Source organism: Bombyx mori, chromosome 13 (genome assembly GCF_030269925.1).
Source record: "Bombyx mori chromosome 13, ASM3026992v2".
Taxonomy (NCBI): domain Eukaryota; kingdom Metazoa; phylum Arthropoda; class Insecta; order Lepidoptera; family Bombycidae; genus Bombyx; species Bombyx mori.
In genome coordinates, this window is record NC_085119.1 from 8,828,499 (window position 1) to 8,850,913 (window position 22,415).

At 34.1% G+C, this 22,415-nt stretch overlaps 1 protein-coding gene across 1 annotated transcript; it reads left to right on the forward strand.

Moving 5' to 3' along the window:
* Positions 1 to 5,935: 5,935 nt before the first annotated feature.
* Positions 5,936 to 16,610, forward strand: Rad4 (nucleotide excision repair protein; the record flags this gene model as incomplete). The annotated part of the gene is given in 12 exon segments (NM_001190211.1): positions 5,936 to 6,339; positions 6,704 to 6,819; positions 8,109 to 8,249; positions 9,149 to 10,163; positions 10,237 to 10,514; positions 10,992 to 11,233; positions 11,704 to 11,929; positions 13,412 to 13,580; positions 14,411 to 14,565; positions 14,889 to 15,080; positions 15,083 to 15,087; positions 16,330 to 16,610. Coding segments are annotated over 10 exon segments (2,886 nt in total). The 5' UTR covers positions 5,936 to 5,987.
* Between the last annotated feature and the right edge of the window lie 5,805 nt (positions 16,611 to 22,415).

Below are 22,415 nucleotides of genomic sequence, written 5' to 3' on the forward strand. Positions count from 1 at the left end.
GATATAGGTTTCCTACTTTTTTTTTTTTTTTTTTTTTTTTTTTTTCCTTTATGGCAATAGTTTTAACTTTATGCCAGTTTCAAGTGAAAGGTAGGGAAACTACACGCGACAAAGTCATCAAAAGGAAACAAAAGGATAAGCTAGTTAAAAACAAGACATGGAAAATAATTAATAAAAATAAATTAAATATATTAAATCTTAATATTATTATTGATTATGAAAGAGGATAATACATTATAATACAATAAAGGATAAAGCAAAAGGCAGGAGATTTTAGTCGGAAACGGAACCTGTAGTAATTGTAAGGAATTCATAAAGGAGGTGCGGTCATATTGGGAGCAAGAAAAGAAAATATGGTCGAGATCACCAATATCTTCTCCACACTCACAAATATTGCTATCAACAATACGAAGCCTTGCTAAATGATGAGGTGTACATACATGTCCTAAACGCATTCTGGAAATGATAGAAGTGACAATTTTAGAACTTTTAGCTTTAAAGAACCATGGTTTACTGGAAATCGTGGGTTGAATTTCAGCATAAAGTTTGCCTTTGAACTTGCTGCTTCTCAACCAAACTTCATTCCATGACTCCCAAAGATAGGTTTTGGGAAGAGCAGTCAAATCATGACAATAATTAATGTATGGGACTATGTCTCCATCCTTTATAGCTTCTTTGGCAAGCTGATCGGCTTTCTCGTTCCCTTTAATCCCACAGTGACTTGGAATCCATGCAAAGATAATGGTGTGATTTCTTTGAGAACATATCAAAAGCTTATCACGTATTTCGCATATAATAGGATAACAAGGTTTCATTTGGAATGGAAATTTTTCAATAGTTCGTAGTGCACTTTTTGAGTCGGAAAATATGATTGTTCTTTTAGATTTTAATAAAATAACTAGTTCTACAGCTTTTAAAAGAGCAAAACACTCTCCAGTAAAAACAGAGGATTCAGGAGGAAGTTTAATCTTTTGTATTATTTTATGTTGCCAATGAACTAGACCGACTCCAACACAATCATCAATAGAGATTTTAGAGGCATCTGTAAAAATATAATCCCATCCACTCCAATTTTGTTCCTCAACGCTACTCATGAAACGAATATTTGTCTCCAGAATATCTTGTTTACCGACACCTATATCATATCTTATATCCGGAGCTAGAATTAAAGAATTGAATTGTGTCATAAATATGGATAATGATGGAGATCGATGAATGTGGCTGTGTATTGTTAAAAATTTACGAAAGCTTTTTATTAGACATGGTAACGATTTGTGACGCCAATAACGGGATGTCTGAATAATATTGTTCAATTCATGCAGTTTTCCATGAAGAGTATGGTCAGAAAACTGCATAGATTTGAACAAGTATCGATCGCTTAGAAATTGCCTTCTTAATTTTAAAGGAGGATCGCAGCATTCTACTTGTAATGCATTGGTTGGGCAAGATTTCATCACTCCTGTCACAATTCTCAAAGCTTTTGACTGAATGACATCAAGTTTTTTACTCCCCAAGACACTTCCACCATCTAATAGAAATGTGCCATAATCTAGAACAGATCTTACAAGAGCGTTATACACAAGTTTCATAGAAAACGGATGAGCACCCCACCATACACCTGAGAGGCATTTCATGATATTAAGTAGCTGTGCACATTTCATATCAATATGTTCATAATGGGCAAGTCCAGACAATTTTGAATCTAATATAACTCCTAAAAATTTAATTTTTGTTTTATATGGCAAAGATTGACCATTGAAGGTCACATTTATGATAGGAGTTGTACGTTTTTTAGAAAATACGACTATTGAACTTTTGGATACGGATAAATTTAAGTCATTTTTAACCAACCACACATTTAAACTATTAAGTGAATTAGACATGAAATTGCAAGCGATATCTATAGATTTATTTACGGAATAAAAAAGCAGATCATCTGCATATTGTAGCACATTTATGTGGGAATATAAAGATGATTCTAAATCATATGTATAAATGTTATATAAAAGTGGGCTAAGTACTGAACCTTGGGGAAGGCCTTTAAAAACTGTACGCTTTAACTCAGTAGTATTACCGTCTTTCTGAACGAATAATGATATGTATCTACAGGATAGTAAATTGATGATAAAATGTATTAATAATGTAGGAACCTGTAGCTCTAATAATTTGCGTTGTAAAATAGAAATGTTCACATTATCATAAGCGGCAGCGATGTCCAAAAAGGCAGCTACAATATCTTCATCGCGCGAAAAAGCTAAGCGAATATCTGTGGTTAATATAGCTAAATTGTCTATTGTAGATTTTGACTTCCGGAAACCGTATTGACTATTGGCTATGAAATTATTGTTTTCAATAAACCATTCCAAACGATTCTTCACAAGATGTTCAGCAACCTTAGTTAAAACAGAGGACAGCGCAATAGGCCTATATGAGGCAACATCATTGGTAGGTTTGTTAGGTTTTTTAATCGCTATAACTTCTTGTGACTTCCATGTTTCAGGAATATTACCTGTGACCATGACTGAATTTATTAAATTTAAAAAATACATTAAAGCACTATTACCAAGATGAGATAAAAATGAGTACATAATACCATCCTGACCTGGAGATGAATCTTTAACATGTGAAAGCACACCTTTTAATTCATGTAGTGAAAAAGGAGAGTTTAAAGAGGAAGAGTCATCTGTCAAAGATGATTCTAAAGGAAAGTAGATCGATTCATCAACTGATGGAGGAGCTAATCTGTCTAAAAAGGCATTTGTTAAAGAAGGGGGAAGTGAAGATGATGATAAAGATTCTTTGAAAGCAGACCGAAATCGTTTAATACTGCGCCAAACTTCTGTAGGGCACGTAGAAGGAGATAAAGAAGTACAAAATGTTTTCCAGCCTTCCTGCTTTTTATCTCTGAGGAATTTACGTGTAATACAAATAACTTCATTGAGAATATCTAAGTTTTCATTGGACATGTCCTCAGCATAGACTCTCTCAGCTACCTTTCTTTTACTTACAGCATCCATACATTCTCTATCCCACCATGGAGGATATGGAATCTTATTAGATGGATTTCGTTTAACAGAAAAAATCTGATCGGCGGATTCTATTAAACATGTAGCCAAAGCTCTAGAAGAATTGGTCTCATCACCGCTAACTAATTCAGGCAAATCTTTTATTTTAGATTCGACAAGGTTCTTAAATGCAGACCAATCAGCATTATTTAATTTATATTTCACACGAGGTTCTCGTTTTTGATAAGGAGGGCGTCTAATAGGAGAGGATATGATAATCGGGAAATGATCACTGCCAAAAGTAGATGATGAGGTGTACCAAGAATGAGAAGAAGCAAGATCTGGAGTACAAATTGATAAGTCAACTGCACTAGGCTTCTCATTAGGCTTTGTGCGTCTGGTTGGTGAGCCAGTATTAAGTAAACACAAGTTTTGTAAATCTAATATTTCTACTAAATGTACACCATTGGTGTCAGTGGTGCCACAACCAAACATTTGGTGATGACAGTTAAAGTCACCTAATAGTAGGAATGGATCACTAAGTGAAGAGAGTAAATTATTAATGCTATTGAGAATAATAAAAGAGGAACGAGCGAGATAAATGGAAACTATAGAAATATTATAAATTTTGATGCCGACAATATTAATGGCATCATTAGAGATTAATGAAGAAAACGATATTCTAGAAAAATCAATTGAGTTCCTGATGAGTAATGCTACACCACCATAGCCATCGTATCTATCATCACGTAAGCAGGTATATCCAGGGACCTTAAATAGGTATCCTGGCTTTAACCACGTCTCAGATAATGCGACAACAACAGGAGAATGTTTATTTAACAAATATATTAAATCATGTTTCTTTGGAACAATACTCCTGCAATTCCATTGAATTATTTTGCAATCCATTATTTTTATTAACATTAATTGATTTTATTTTTTCATTAATAGAGGCAACGTGGGACGGTTTTAGTAAGTTTGAGTTTATTAAAGTACTTAATAAAGCTAGTATCATTTCTAAGACATCAGAGTTTTCTTCCTCTTTACTTTTATCTACCAGAGCACAGCCATTTTTAGGCTCTGAAACCTGGAAATCTTTTAATAAATTTTTATGAACAACACGATCATAACCATATTGATGCTTAGGAGGAGAGCGAGGTTTTAAAAATACTGTCTTTTTATAAGATGAATTAATAAAATTGTTACGAGATGCAGACTTCGGTGTGGGAACATATGCAGGTTTCGGTACTTCTGGAATTGTTGAGCTTAGTGCATCTGCGTATGAAGGCTTAACAGAAGGAAAACATTTACTGGCTTCTGCGTAAGACATGCAGCTCTGAGCCATTTTAAGTTTGATTTCTGTCTGTCTCACAAACTCTGGACATGACTTGTCTATCGCTGAATGAGACCCTTCAACTTTACACATTACACAGTATACAGGATCTTCATCTGACCTGTCACATGAGACACCTGCATGTTGACCTCCACAGTTATAACATATTGGAGTCTTAGAACGACATTGTACTTTGGTATGACCATAACGACAGCATTTATAGCATTGTATTGTAGGAAAAATATATATCTCTACTGGAAGAGCATTATAGCACATAAAAATCCGTTTTGGTAAAACTTGCCCATCAAACGTTATTACAACGGATTCAGAGGGTTTCCAAGAAACCGAGTCATTAATTTTCACCTTGCGATTCAAACGTCTTATTTTAAGTATTTTGCCGCAGCCTATAGGAACGGATACATTTCGTTGAACTTCCTCTACACTCCAATCTACAGGGACCCCACGAACTAGCCCCATTCTTGTTATGTTGAAAGTCGGAATGAAGGCTTTTAACTTTTTCGTTTCCAAAAGATTGCAGTTAAGAAAGTTATTGGCGTCTTTATAATCGGAAAAGCCAACTACGCACCTATTTCTTCCTATACGCTTTACACTACCGGGAATAATATTTTCAAATTTGTTCTGCTTTAAAAAATTGCCGAAAGTTATAGGATGGAGAACGGTCCCGTCATCAGGTGAACTTTGTATACGTTGAACGTGTATCAAATAAGGGGAAACATCAGTAAGAACATATTCAGTCCGGCCGATCCAACGGGAGTCTGTATTGGTTACTGTAGTTTTCGTGTTATTTGAATTTCCCGCGTTAGAGTCTTGAGAGATATTTGAATTTCCCGCGTTAGAGTCTTGAGAGATATTTGAATTTTCCGTATAAGATGTTGATGGTTGAGAGGACGTTTTATGTGAGTTAATATTATTTTGCGAGTGTGAAGATGACGTCGATTGAGATATAGGTTTAGAACTTTTAGAAGTAATCTTTTTTATTAAAATTGACTCATCTTCCATATTGCATAAACTTTCGCACTGACAGTAATCACCGCTAGAACCACCTTTCTTATTTCTCCTTTTCGTACACTGCCGACAAAGGCGTAGATAACGTGTTCGTTTACGACTTCCTTCACCTGTCTGAGATGATAACGAACAATCCGTATCCATTTTATCAAATTCATCTTGTGAAACAACAGTTACATATGATCCCACGGGGAGATTCAGGCCAACATAGCCATCATCCCCCCGATCGAGATCGGGGGGCTCGTTCATACAATATTTACAAAAATTACAAAAACTTACCAACTATACGATGACACTATACACAAATATGATACAAAGATTACATATATTACAAAAACTTACACTACCAGCTTATCCTCCGCGTTTTAACTATAAAATTAAATTAAATTTTCACCACCGTGAAAAATACGTCTACCATAAACGAAGTTTCCCGCGCTTTTTTCGGGTTTCCTACTTCAGTGGGCAGATAGCTGATTTAGACAAATGTCAACATTCAACAAATTGAATGACACTTTCATCGAATACTCTTGTGCTTGCAATTTAAATTAGCGAACTTTGAACAATTCAAAAGCTCTGCTTCAGGTGGATTAAATTAAAACAATAATATATTGTAACATGAGAACATGCCGGTAACAAGAAAGAAGGTTATAAAAACAGTGTACAAACATGAAGATAGTGATGAAGAAACCGGTGATTTTAGTGACTCAGGGTCAGAAGCGCACATTTCTGATGTGCCAAGCTCTGAAGATGAAGCTGAGGAATTACCAGAAACGTCTGAAGATGAATTTGTCACAAAAACCAAAAAGAACGCCACGAAACCTAAACCATCGAAGAAACCGTTCGCCAAAAGATTAATTAGCAAAATAAATAAACAATCTCTCGAAATGGAAAATACATCTCCAACGATCTTCACAGTTAAAGACCTTACAGATGAAGATAAACTTCTTCCACCCATACTCAATTTATCTGAAAGTGGTCAGTAACTAAATCTCGATTGTTCTCTTTCTATACTTTAAACCTCTACCTTTATTTAAAAAAGTATTCAGTATTCATAAGAAAATATTTTAAACTTTTTTCCGATTAATCTACTTAATTCCGACATGGGACCTTTAAATTTTTTAAATAAAGTATAACTGAGTATGTAATAAAATCTACAGTGCACTAAATCAAGGATGTGACTAAAACGGTGGATATTAGTTTTTGACACATATTACATTATTTTTGCAACAATAACAAGCCACAATGCAAAAGTAGCCAATTAATGAAAAAAGGTTATTGTGTGAAAAAATCTTTAAAAAAATACATTTTAAGCTAACCTAATAAAATACTACGATTTCAGATAGTAATGATGAAGAAACTCCAAAGGTAGCTGTGAAAAAATTCACACCTCCAATAGCTGATGTCAGAGAACAAACCACTGACAGTGATGAAGGCTCTCAAATGAATTACAAAGATGTAAGACATATTTTAGTTAACTTTTTATAAAGACAACAAATAATGAAAAAACCCATGAGTTAGTGACTGCTTTATTTTGGTGCTGAAGACTTGCACTCTACATATTTTTATTTCATGTCTCACAGGGTAATTATGTCCTAATAAATGGAGCTTGTTTCACTCCTTTAAGTATTTAAAAACATCACACCACTTAAAAGTGCTTGTAGATTTCTGATAGAGCCGGCAACTTATCAACTTAAAATGCTTTCTTGTGTATGAGGGTAAAGCAGCTTGTCCAAATCTCTTCAGGTTTCCAACTGTCTTAGGTCATAGGAATATATGAAGCACAGTTAAGAGAGTAATCCTCTACCAACCATTTCCCTCATTTTATGGAAGGAGATGACTATAAATGAGATCACAATATATTAGATTCCCACTATTATGTTCCCCATAACTTGAATTCACTGTATATTTTGCAGAGCTGTCTTTATTACAGAATATTTTCCTTTTTCATTGCAACAATACTGAACATGTATAAGGTTTATACCATATATTATACCATATCAAATATGTCGATATAAAAAAGACATCTGTAAAGGTTTTAAACCACAGTCCAATCACTAGAATACAATACAGAAAAGTGAACAGCTTCTTATTTTTAAACTTGGAAACTACAAACAAGATTTGCAGTGCCAGTTGGTACTGGATAGGAAAATGATATGAAAATAGGAAAATAGACACAAATAGTGTTGTCCAAGGCCACTAGTAGGAATGTGTTATTTCTGTGCTTGTGTGTTTACCTTAATTAAATGTAAGCAGATGATGAGGTACGATTAATCCTTTTGGTCCGGGACCTAAGAGTTCGATCCCCACACAAGACAGAACCTTGAAGAAGTAGTGGATTTATTGCAGCGAACACTGATTATCATCGAGTCAGTGAGACGAATTGACGACTCAGTCTCGGCCCTCTTGGTACAGCGGCCCATCAAGACTACCAAGCGGAGCCGCTGGTTTTCCAAGATACCCTGTTGCACCAGAACCGGCGAGACAGAATTATGCTTGAATAAGTGATTTTTGTTCATATTCTGTATGTCTGTGCATTGTTTGTCAGATAGAATTGAAATAAGTTGCAGTGGATTTTTTAAAGTAGGTTCTATCATAATACAAGAGCTCAAGTCATTTAGAAGCGAATAAAATACATTAAATGTTGCATAAAATTACACTAAACAGCAAATGGATAAGTTTTGCAAACGCCAAATAAATTTTCAGCAATATTAAAAAATTATGCCCTCCTGTTTTCCGTTTTTCAGGTTTGGTCACAAAATGTTGATCAGAGTGAGGAAATAGCAAAGAAGGCCTTCATGGAGCTTGAACAACACAAAAATAAAATAGAAGAGGTGAAAGAATCAATACAAAACTACAAAGATATTAAGGAAGAAAAAATATCTGATGTAAAAGATCTTTTAGCACTTGGCGAAGAGGCTGCTCCACCTACAGAAGATACTGTAAAAAAGAAAACTAAACCGAGAAGAGTCAAAGATGAGAGTGATTCTGAAATTGAAGACTGGGAAGAGGTCACAGGTATTAAGACAATAAGAGAATCTCAATACAAATAAAATTTAACAGATACATATTTATTTCATTCCAAAAACAATAATTTTCGTATTACATGTTTCAACAATTCAATAGAACATTTCAATTTGTTTTGGTTTGGAATTATTCTTATAATTATTATCAAATTTCAGAAGTGAAAACTGCCTCACAACAAGGTATACAACTTATTGTGAAATTTCCTGAGGCTGGCTGTAAGAAAAAGAAAGCCATTGATGTGGAGATGATGATGAAAAGAAAAATTAATAGAACAAGAAAAGAAAATCAGATTTATATGCATAAAGTTCATGTACTCTGCTGGTTAGGTTACGGTAATTATGTCAGTCGCGTTATAAACGATCAAGATGTTATGGCTGTAGCCCTTTCTTTGGTACCATCAAAAGAATGTTATCCTAAGGACAGAGTTGATATGAAGTATATAGAACAAATCACAAAATGGTTTCGTGAGAAGTTGAACTTAAAACAAGATAAAAATGAAGATAAATTCAAACCTAAAGCCCCTCCACTAAAAACACTTGTACTAGAACAAATCAACAGAAGAACTGTAACAACAAAGAAGTTTTTTGTTTTTGTATTTGTTGCTTTATTGCGAGCTCTCGGCCTACAGTGCCGTATCATGATGAATTTTGTTACACTGCCTCTAAAACCATCGACATTCGAATTATATTCACTTTCAACAAAAGCAAAAGACAATAAAAATGAAAAATCCAAATCGGAAGTTGTTGAAGAAAAACAACAGAAACACAAAGAAGATAGCGAAAAAAAATCTAATTCTAAAAAACCATCAAAACCGAAAATTCCGCAAGTGGATGGAAATGACGATGATGAAAATATATTTCAAAACATAATGCAAGTTGATGGTAATGATGACATCCTTGGCGTCAAAACCAGAAGTACGAGATCTGCAAGAGCTGGTAATGTCAATTCTCTTAAAAATAAAGAAGAAACTGAAGATGATTTACCTCAAAAACGATTAAAAAAAGACCCTGAACAGTCTACACAAAATCCTTCCCGAGGTGATAGAAAGCAGACTAATAGATCATTAAAAGGTGTAAACAGTAAACATGGAAACCCTACAAACGTTTTGATTGATGAAAATAATGATAATATTGCAATGAAAAGATCTACAAAGCTGTTACCAAATCGAGCAATTAAATCAATCATCAGTGACAAATCAGATGGTAAAGAAAAAGACAAAACACCAAAAGAAAATGCTTCTTCAAAACCACAAAGCTGCAAAATTGTACCTAAACTTGAATTAGAAATTACAAAAAAGACTCTAGCGAATGCAAAACCAGCCAAAAGAAAAGCAATAAAAGATATTCCCCTTGTGTCTGATGAAAACAAAAAGTCAGTTTCCAGCAAATATTTTCAAACTAACACAGCTACTGTTGACGAAAAGAAAAGCAGGACTTGTAGGAAAAGATCGCACACCTTTGAATCTAATAAAACGAATAAAAATAACAGTTTGGATGTTAAGGAGAAGGTCACTAAAGCAAGGACGAAAAGTGCAATTAATGAAGTAGAAAAAAGCAAATACTTTTGTGATACAGAAATAGAAAGTAAACGATCTAAAGTAACCAGACATACAAGGTCAAACAATGTTCAGGTCAAACCTGAGCAAAGAGTAAGTCATAGAGATCTAAAGAAAATAAGTGATAAATCTAAAAATGATGTCACTGAGGACCTTGTGACAATAATAAAAAGCAGAATAAAAGAAGCTAAGAGTGACTCAAATAAGTTGAGATCAAAAGGTCAGTTTTATTTTTTATTTCTTTTAATCGTTATTTCGTCCATTTATTAACAAAATGAAAAATACATTTTTAGCAAAAAAAATAAAAGAAGAATCAGATAGTGACAGTGACCTATTACCAGAAGAGGAAGTTCGCAAAAATATACCAGAAAGTGATGATGATTTCAAACCACCTAAAATTAGTCCTCGACCCAGTACAAGTAAGAAAATAGATCGTCGTGTACTTTCCTCAGATGATGAAAAACCTAAAAACAAAATCGACATTTGGTGTGAGATTTTTGCTGAAGAACTTGAACAATGGATATGTGTTGATGTTGTTAGTGGAAAAATACATGACACAGATACAATTTATGTAAGTGTTACATTTAAGCCAACTCCCTTGCTTTGTTCGTTTGCATAAAATATTAAGAGCAAAAAAAATGTATTGACTCTATATGCTATAAATATCTTGGTTAGGCTATGCATACATCGTTTTTTCTTTTCTTTTAATTCAGTTATTGTAAAAGTATACAAAATGAAAATAAAAGCAACGGCTAGTTTAAAAATTTAATTAAGTAGTTCATTCTCAACAATCTGAAAGGGCACGTTATGAGAGTACATATGCATGGTTTTTACTTTATTTACATGCTGGTAATAACAAACAGAGCGTTAATGCCATTGTCATTGTAAAATGATTTGACTTCGGCAGAAATTTATATTTTGGTAAAGCAAGGGAATATTGATTTTCAGCTTAATAAATACTAGTACCTATGTTGTGTTGTTAAAAGTCTAGTATGGAATTACATAATTTAAAAACTACAACAGTAAAATGATTGCATTTAATTCCTAGACTCGTGCTACGCACCCGGTGTGCTATATTGTTGGCTGGGACAACAACAATTATTTGAAAGACTTGACTAGAAAATACGTGCCTCACTATAATACGGTGACGCGAAAATTACGAGCCGAACTGGATTGGTGGGAAAAAGCTCTAAGCCCGTGGGTTGGACCTAAGACTGCACGGGACAAAGAAGAAGATGAATATATAAATAAGATGCAACTTGAAGCACCTTTGCCGAAAAGTATTGCCGAGTAAGAAATTTACAATTACATACCATGCCTACATATTAGTATAGTATCCATTAAATGTAATTTAGCCCACACGTGCTTTTAAGTAACTCAAGCACCGGTCATCGTTCTCGTCGAACCCGTCGCTTGTGACGAAGGGCTCGGCGAGTGAATTAACCCACAGCCACAGCCCACTGAGTTTTTCGCCGGATCTTCTCAGTGGGTCGCGTGTCCGATCCGGTGGTAGATTCTGCGAAGCACGGCTCATACTAGGGTTCGTGTTAGAAACGTCGTCAGATTTGAGCCCCGTGAGCTCAACTACTTGTTAAGGTTACGCTGAATAGCCTCTCAAGGCTATCAGCTTAGGTAGGAAAAAAAAAGTAATTTGTGGAAACATGAAGTGTAAATAAAAATTACTATCTAACATGTAATTAATAACAATTTCAATACAAATTATGTAATACCTCTCAGTCGTGTATATGTCGTGTTTATAGGTACAAGAATCATCCTCTGTATGCTCTAAAAAGACACTTATTGAAGTTCGAAGCTATGTATCCATCAGACGCGGCAACATTAGGATTCGTACGCGGCGAAGCGGTATACTCCAGGGACTGCGTGTACGTATGTAGATCACGAGATCTGTGGCTTAAAGAGGCCAAAGTTGTCAAACTTGGTGAAAAACCTTACAAAATTGTGAAAGCGCGGCCGAAATGGGATAAGGTAAGTTTCAAATTAATCCAGTTAAAATATGTTTTCTTCATAACTATAGTCCCCGGCACGTAACTTAGCAAGAGTCGCTAGATGCGCAGAAGTCGTTTTTTAGGTCTCTTTGGTTGTCAATGCGGGGAAAGACGTAGCACCGTTCCGAGCGCGCGATTGGTGAGTCAGTCGACCTTCCCCTCCCGCACCGCGTCCACGTTCCGTTCGCTCCCGGTTACACATGCGCCTACTAAAGTTGTAGGAACCCTTTGTTTATATTGAGTTTTTGTTACGAGTTGTTATTATTGTTTTAAATTTAGTTTTTGTTACGAGTGTTATTGTTTTAAGTTTGTTTGCAATGCCAGGACCGAATACCAATGACCATATAGTCGATTCAGTCACTGAGCGTTTTATTATTTACGCCAGTGACGACAGCGACTCTTCGTTACGTCGACGATGAGGAGCCAACTCCTTCCACCAGCTCAGGTGCTACCATAAATTTAATCCAAGGGGTAGCACTATTAGAAAATGATAGTGACGACGGCGACACATAATTTTTAATATTAAGTATATTTTTTTAAATAAACTTTTTAACTTTTAATTGTATTTTATTTATAACACCTAATACGCTTCACGAATTCCTCTCTTTTCTTTAACTTTCTTCTAAACACACAGGCTTAAAAATAAATTATGGCAAATAAAAAATTTAATAAAATTAAATTAAATTATATGCGGGCAATAAAAGTGACCATTTTTTTGTTGCAATGTGCATTATGCGCGACATTACCCCCACTACACCAAAACCTTGCCAACTTACGTGTCGCTTACTATACCATTTGTTTACTAATTCTTTATTTGGGTACATGCAGTGTCTTCACCAATATTCTTTATCAGTAAAACAACAATATTACCCTTGTAGTCGTCGTGGCCCAAAAGATAAGACGTCCGGTGCATTGGTATTTTGAGATGCAACGGTGTTCGAATCCCGTAGGCGGGTACCAATTTTTCTAATGAAATACGTACTTAACAAATGTTCTCGATTAACTTCCACAGTGAAGGAATAGCATCGTGTAATAAAAATCAAACCCGCAAAATTATAATTTGCGTAATTACTGGTGGTAAGACCTCTTGTGAGTCCGCACGGGTAGGTACCACCGCCCCGCTTGTTTCTGACGTGAAGCAGTAATGCGTTTCGGTTTGAAGGGTGAGGCAGCCGTTGTAAATATACTGAGACCTTAGAACTTATATCTCAAGGTGGGTGGCGCATTTACGTTGTTGATATCTATGGGCTCCAGTAACCACTTAACACCAGGTGGGTTGCGAGCTCGTCCACCCATCTGATCAAAAAAAAAACCTCTGTTATATGATACTCTCACAGATATTTAAAAATTTTCCAAAGGCCCGCAAGTCTCAAGATAGGCAGCAGTACATATGCTGTATGCAACCCCAAAAGAAAATTACAAATTAAATGTGAATAAATTATACCCACGATTCTCTTTTCAGTTATCAAATACATTAATCAGAGATAAAGTTCTGGAATTGTATGGACCATGGCAGGTTCAAGACTATGAACCACCTGTAGCTGAAAATGGAATAGTGCCTCGGAATGCTTATGGAAATGTAGAACTGTTCAAGGAATGCATGTTACCTAAAGGAACAGTGCGAATTAAATGTTAGTAAGAATATTACTCAGGATTCTGTAAATTATAAAACGGATCGAATACTTCATATCAAGAGATAATATTCTTTCATCTATCTGTATAGAAGGGGCTGGGTGATGTTTACCCAGCTAAAAATGATTACTATAATATCAATTTTCTAAGTTAAACATAACATAATTAACATAGGTTCTGAAGCTCTAAAGCTTTGTAATCTAAATTGGAGGCAGCAGATAAACGCCCTCACCCCACATCACACGAGTTTGTTGACTCAGTGTGTCAGCTGATGATAATGTGTATCAAATTGCATATAGTAGTACCAAAAACCATAGTAGAATCTATTTTTTCGGTCTGTCTTACGTTAAGTATTCTTAAGAATCACGAGTGATGTAATAGTCTTGGTTCATGAGACCCACCGGTCCGAGTATCTATAATGTTAGTATTTTGCCCATTCTAAGCCACTTAATAATTCACCCGATGATCAAAATTTGACCATAGTTACAGACGCCTCAAGATTTAAATTCGCGTAAATGCACTACGTTTTATTTTGTTAACATTGTTAAAAGAGAGAATGGTTGTGGAAAAAAACAAAAAATTTCATTTTACAGTTTTATCTTTAAATATAGGTTATGGATAACATAATTTTTTTATACTCTTTGTATAAGACAATTTATTTTATCTTTAAATAAAGGCTATGGATAACATAAATGTATACTCTTTTTGTATAAGACAATTTATTTTATTTTCAATCGATTCAATTAAAATCACCTTTACATATTATAGTATATCACATAGTCAAGACGTTCAAGATATTTGTTGATATGAATTTACTTTTAATTTTTAGTACCTGGTTTAAATAGAGTGGCAAGAAAATTGAACATAGACTGTGCACCAGCGATGACCGGCTTCGACTACGACGGTGGCTGGTGTCATCCTGTTTACGACGGCTTTGTTGTTTGTAAAGAGTTTGAGGGAGTGCTCACAGAAGCCTGGGTCCAGGTATGTGAAAATTGTTCAGTTGTTAAGCTACGCTCAAATATCCTATACTACAAAACGGAACGCTTGTTCACTAAATAATTGGAGAATATGAAGCGGTAGGCAGCGGCTTGGCTCTGCCCCTGGCATTGCTGAAGTCCATAGGCCACGGTAACCACTCACCATCAGGTGGGCCGTATGTTCGTTTGCCTACAAGGGGCAATAAAAAAAAAACTTATCAGCTTTCAAATGGAGATTGACAACACCAAGCCGTGCACAACAATAATTACGCTGCTTTATTGTGCCACCATGAATCTATGAGAAATATAACATGATTTTTATTTCAGGAACAAGAAGAACAGGAAAAACGTGAACGCGAAAAAACCGAAGCCAGAGTCTATGGAAATTGGAAGAAGTTAATCAGAGGTTTGCTCATACGAGAAAGGGTCAAAGATAAATATGGTTTCGAAAAACTCAGTGCGTCCCAACCAACAAAAGGTAAAGGAAAAGCACCTCGATTTGTTGTAAAGAAAAAATAGCTTTTAATTTTTTTGACGTGACAACGTCTTATAATTCGATGGAGCCGGCTGCACGCACGAAAAAACATGACTCATGCGGCGTTACCTCGCTCTGAGGCATATTTTCTTATGACGTTGTCACGTTCAAATATCGTCAGGAAACCGACTTTACAGACAACCGATTTTTTAAGAAAAAAGTAGGTTTCTGATGAAAATGTATAACAGGTTACCTGAGCATCTACAATTCAACAATCGTTTTTTAAATACTTAATTTTCATTATTTATATATATATATTCATTATATAACGTGATGTTTTGGATAGATTCGGTAAATATAAAGTATTTGGTAATTCGGATTCGAACATTTCATGAAAATCACCGATAGTAATCGAATGTGTTTAAATAGTATGTGAAAAAAAAAATTGAAGTTGATGAACATGGAAAAATCGGTCATGCCTGGTTTGTTTTATTAATATTACATTTTTACATGTCAAATCCCTTTTACGGCTTATTTTCAAGTTTTCGAAAAAAACCCGTAAAAGCGTATTATTGTCATAGTGTTATATCATTCATAAAACGCGACTAATTTTATTATTAAAATAGTCTGCATTGGAATCGGAAGCTGTCTTGATTATTATATTTCATAGTATTTGATGAATAAGTGAATAAGCATTAAGAATAATAAAAAATCGTGTTATTGTTGAATATTTTTTAATGTCACTAAGCAGACGGATTCGCGGTTCAAGTATATATCCATGTTTTAAATTCATGCTGCTGTCATATTTAAGACTCAAAGTCAAAGTAATATTGTTTTAAATCATTCTGAATATTAGTTTCTAAGGCCTTATATATAAAAAGTAAATAAAAAGTAAGGAGCTGTATATTTACAGTCTAAATAAACCAAGCCAAGCTTTACCTCAACCCTGTTGCCGCCTCTTACATAATAATAGTATAGTTAAGTTCAAAATGTACCCGGGCGTAAATCGCATATCTATGCCTCACAAGAAAGTGTCCGACTTAATGAAAAGTGATGTTCAATCGCTTAACATACAACCCCCTGAATACTGTTGTCATAAATTTGTAATCATTATTAAAAAACTAGGAATTTATAACATAATTCAATAAGTTCCGTATGTTCCTTGTGGGCACTTGAGTGCTAACAACTGGTAACACTGACGCAATCATCATAATAAAGCGTCCAGTGTAATATGTGGAAGGTAATAACAAATCGGCATAGGTATACAATTACGCTCGACTTAAACTAAGTTTGTACATGAGTCGTCTATTATCAAAGGTGGCAATCTGTGCATTTGGACAAAAAAATGTTATTGATATGTCAATACAGATTGATTTGAATATAATCGTCTCCTTCAAAGAATACGGTTCAAAACCTGCATTAAATAAAGGTTAATAGTTAACCTGTTATTTATATAAGATGTCGTTCCGAAGAGTTTTGTGACTGCCAATGGAATACAAAGTCAATAATTCGTTTTTCTGATTTACCAATTATTATCCAAAAGTCAGATTGCCGGCTTTGATAATAGTCGACTCGACATATGTAAAACACTTACATCACATAATTAAAAAATAATGTACCTGCACGTATGATAATTATTTTTAGAATTCGTATTAAGTGTCTTTTATTTAATTGTTACCAGAATCGCTATTTGTCGAATTCCTAAAACGGTTGAAAGTGTTTTAAAAATCACTAATGCACTACCATACTATTTTTACACTAGCAATGAATATGTCCATAAGAGTATTTCAAACTACCTCCAAGCTAGATTTTTGTTAGAAGTTGAAAGAAATTTTCTGAATAATTTGAATTGTGATACGAATAAAATTTAATTGGTTGTGGATTTTGTATTAAATTTAAATATAGAGAAATGCCACTGCTAGAAGACTTTTTGTTAAAACCTACCGTGCCATTTTTGCTGGTGCTAAAGATATCGTGAACGTGAATACCACCCACCCACCTGGAGGTCTGAGGTTAAAGTATTATACAACGGCTGTATACCTTTTATTTTTATTTTTTTTTTTTTTAATTTATTTACGGCCAATGGTTACAAGACCTTATAGCCTATCTTAAATTAATTTTCACGCATGAAGTACGTAAAAATTTACAAGTAGTTATTAAACAAAACAGCATCAAATTGAAGTTCTAACATTACTCGTTTGTTTTTAAACATTTCCTATTGTGTTAACGATATATCTATAAATTGGTTTAAAGTACAACGGGTTTGATAAAATTTCTTCTAAGTCCATCCTTACGCCTGTTTGTAAAGGCGAGTCACCATTAGAAACATCGTCCAGCTCAGACACTAAAATTAATCTATTTATACTATATTTATGACATTTCATAACAATATGTTTCAGATCAGCGACCTCATTGACACAAAATTGACAGTTTTTGTCCGTTGCTAAACGTAGTTTAAACAAATGAGCAGGAATTCTACAATGACCGAATCTCAATCTATTAATGGTGGTAATGAATTGTCTGGAATTAGCTTCTTTAAATTTGTTATACCAAGGTACATGTGGCGGGGTATTCTGTATCTTTGTATACCATTTCCCTTTTTCTTGGCTTATAGACCTCCAGTGTTCATACCACAGCGTTTTAACATTTTCCGATATTTTCTGCTGGAAGTCAGTAAACGGTACTTTTGTTACATTAGTGTGGTCTTCATCACATGCACCTCGCACTGCACAGTCTACAGCTTCATTGCCAAAAATACCACAATGAGCAGGTACCCATTTAAATTGGACATTCTTTCCTCTTTCATTTAAATTTGCCAATATTTCTTTTATTCTATAAATAATATAGTTCATATTAAATCTAAAAGGATTACTTTCTAGTGCTAACAATGAACTTTTGCTATCAGTTAAAATTAAAAAGTCAGAACTATTTACATTATTAATATACAAAAGTGCTGTATAGATAGCGTAGCATTCAGCAGTAAAAATACTGCAGTGAATATCTAGCTTGAAGCATCTAGATTTCTTCAGTTGTGGATCATAATATGCTGAAGCTACTCTATCTGAACATTTTGATCCATCTGTATATAATTTATAAATATTTATGTTAGGTAAATTGTTAATATATTCAAAAAATTCAACTTTAGACCCGATTTTTTGGGAATCTGTTTCTACAGTCATATTTACAGTGGTATAATTGTTGATTTCATATATAGGCAAAAGGTTAGATGAGTATATATTTTTGAATGTATTTTTGATGCTAAGAGAAATTTGAAGCATCTCTGGTAAATGATCAGACACAAAACTGCTCATACTGATATTAGAACTGCCCATAAAATCAATAGGCAGATCCTTAGGCATTATCCTGTCAATAACAAAAACATTATCAGTGGCCAATAGCTTCAGACAAAATCTCTGTGCGATCTGAAGACGCCTAAATTTTAACGGCATAATGCATGCTTCAGATTCCATGGCATTAATTGGAGTTGAGCACATTGCTCCTGTAATAATTCTTAGTGCCTTGTTTTGAATTACATCAAGTTTTCGTAGATATCTAAGATTTGCATTCATGTAAGCTAATGAACTATAATCAAAATGACTCCTGACAATGCTTTTATATAACAGAGACAAAACCTTAGGGTCAGAACCCCAATGAACCCCAGCCAGAGATCGCAGAATATTTAGTCCTTTGCAGGCATTTCCAATTATGTTATTAATGTGTGTTTGAAATGTCAGTTTTGTATCTAACCAAACACCCAAGAATTTTTTATGTAACAACCAAGACAATGGACTATTGTTGTATAATATAGGTGATATCTCATTTAGGTTGACAACCTTTTTACTGAATAACATTGCCCCACTTTTATTTACACTTATATCTAAATTTAAGCTATTGTAAAAACATTGAATTTGAGACAATCCATTATTCAAATTTCTAATGGCATTGTTAACTTCTTTATTTACACTATATACAACAATATCATCAGCAAACAACAGGCATTTGACAGAGGGGTCTACTAAATATCTGTTTATCTGTGAAGTGTAAATGCCATATAATAAAGGAGAGATTATAGCACCTTGCATTGTGCCTTTATAAACATATCTAGGTCCATGTAGGATATTGTTATATTTGACATACATTAACCGTTCATATAAAAAATTAAATATCCATTTACAGACTTTGCCAGGGACACCAATATCACTAAGAATCTGTATAAGTAAAGAGGGATTGACATTATCAAATGCACCACTTATATCAAGGAAAGCGCAAGCTGTGTATGAATGGCTGTGAAAAGAATTTTTAATATCTGTAACCAGAGACATATAGTTTTCTGCTGCACTTTTACCTCTACGGAAACCAAATTGTTGTTCAGGTAAAATTTTAAATTTTTCACTATAAAATTCTAATCTCAATTTGAGCATGCATTCAAATAGTTTACCTACACAGGATGATAGTGATATTGGTCTGTAAGAATTGTAATCATTTTCAGGTTTATCAGGTTTTAGTACTGGAATAACACACTGTGTTTTCCATGAATCTGGAATCATTTGTGAGGACCATAATAAATTATATATCTTTAATAGAGTCATTTGGGCATTAGGGTGTAAGTTACTAATTAATTTATAAGGGATGTCATCGAGACCAGGAGTACTATCTTTTCTAGATTTTAAAGCTATTTTAAACTCATTAATACTAAAAGGGTTTGACAAAAAACAGCCTTCAATATTACCAGGTGAATTAAAAACTTCATTTAACTTAGTCATGTCTATATACTTCTCCAGTGGAGATATTGGAGCTAGTTTATCTAAATAAGAGGTGATCCATTCATCATTCTTAGGTCTATTTTTTAGTCCTATCCTTTTAAATTTCCGCATGTAGTTCCAAATAATAGTAACAGGAGTGTATCTATTAAAATTCTCACATAATAATTTCCAACCACTCTTCTTTTTTTCATTTAGTAGCTTTTTCTTAATTGCATCAACTCTTTTGTATTGGATGTAATTGTCTATTGAGGGGTGGACTCTGTAGTTTTTTAGAGCTAATCTGGAATTATTAACAGCTGTGAGACAGTCATTGTCCCACCAGGGAGCTGGACTTTTTAGTTTATAAGGAACCTTGTTTATAATTTTAGGTATATTTTCTGATTTTATTCTATTCAATATGTTACAAAATTCATTATAAGTTTCTAGGGGATTGTCTGATTGAAATTTTAAATTAAGAAATGACTTTTCACTTGCAGAATGGTATGTTGACCAGTTGGTCTTTCTATATATGAAGCGCTCTGATGGCTCACCTATTACATACTTTTCTATGGATGTTTGGATATGTGTGATTGTAGGGAAATGATAACTCCCCATAGGATCGCTATGCACTGTCCATTCACATAAAGGTGCAACATTTGGACTAACACACATTATGTCAATTGCAGATGGGTTGTGATGAACTGTACCTACGGTGGTTGGAGATCCGGAATTTAGAATGCAAAGACTACATTCATCTAACAGATTGAATACATCGTTACCTCTGGAATTTGATGAAGCACAACCAAATGCAACATGATGTGCATTCAAGTCGCCAGCCAGGAATACTGGTTTTGGCAGTTTATTGATAATGGTTTTTAAAGTTTTGTATTGAAACCGTCCACCTCTAGGAGGACTATATGCACACAACAAGGATAAATTAGCATTCTTGGTTTTTAGAACAACTGCAGCTGTTTGTAAATATTCATGGTAAGGTGTACAAATCACCTGATATTTAAATGTGTCTTTTAATAAAATTGCTACACCGCCATGACCGTTGGGTCCATTTTGAAGAACAATATTGTATTCAGGTATATTGAAGGGACTGTTTTCTCTCAGCCATGTTTCATTTAACATACAGATATCAATATCATACTCAGAAAGAAAGTTAATCAATAAAGGTTTTTTGTTACGCACACTTTGAATGTTAAATTGAGCAATTGTTAGAAAAGATTTTAAGTTAGTCTGTAAATTGTTAAAACTAAAATTTGCCATTGTCTAAACTAGGTTTTTTAAAAATATTTCCTTTATTTTATTAATTGTTATATTATCATCATTAGATGAGTTCGCTAAAGTAACTAGTGATCTTACAATAGCGTTTAATATAATGTCGTTGTTGGCAATCTGTTCTTTGTTCATTATAATATTATCTTTCTTGTTAAATGAATTGCTATTGTTATTTACAATAGGTTTTTCTTTAGTTTTTAAAGGTGGAAAGTTTTTATCGTTACTTATTATTGATGCAAATGTACTGTTTTTGGGAATTTCTGACCGTTTTAATTCAATTTTTTTCTTTTTTATGGGGCAGTCCCGGGATACAGCTAGATGTCCCCCACCACAGTTAATACATACTAAAATGTCAGACACACACTCTTTGTAATGGTGATCTCCTGCACAATATGAACACATTTGCTTACTGCGACATACTTTAGCGGAATGATTAAATTTGAAACATTTGAAGCACTGTATTAGAGGTGAAATATATGTCTGTACTTCGCAGCGAAACAAGTTGAGATACACATAACGGGGTAATGTAGTTGTTGAAAAAGTTATAGCCACAGAGCTCATAGGCATTAACTTCTTGTCTGCATTTCTTTTCATAAACCTCTTAATAGATATGATTTCAGCATCGCTACTAATATTTTTATAGATGTCTTCATTGGATAAGTCTGTAGGCACAAATTTAATCACACCCACCTTCTCTACTAAGTGAGCAGGTATAAAGGCGCGGAATTTGTGCTTGCTGAGAAAGTTGTCAAGTTTGATAAAGCTATTAGCATCTGCAGCTTTTTGGAAATTCACACCAATTTTATATGCATTAATTCGTGAAACACATGTAATGCCTTTGACATTTTCATTTAATAAACTTGTTAATTTTATTGGATTTTTATTTCCGAGTTTTTCTTTTTCCTTTGACTCCACATAAACGGTATAGTTTGCAGAGTCGTTTTCCAAGAACAATCTAGTGTAGGTCGTTTTAAAATATATTTTATATTTATCTTCTTCAAAACTATTACTTACATCTTTGGTGTTAGCGTATTTTCTTTTCTTTTTGTCTGAATGCTCTTCCCCGTCACTATGCTGTCCCATTTTATTAAATGGGACGCAGAGCGTCAAAACTTAAAGTTATTAACTTAGATATCAGATGAAAATTATTTAAATTCAATTACGAAATTAAAAAAGCGCGCCTTGTTTGACTTCCCGCCAAAAAGTCTGTATACCTTTTAAACCAGAAAGTGTTGCTACTTCGCAGCAGAAATATACTATATGTTGGTACCTTCCCAAGTGGTCCTACAATACATGTTACCTATTTTTGTCCTGTAAAGGCCATTTATGCGGTACATTTTTGTAGGCAACTTG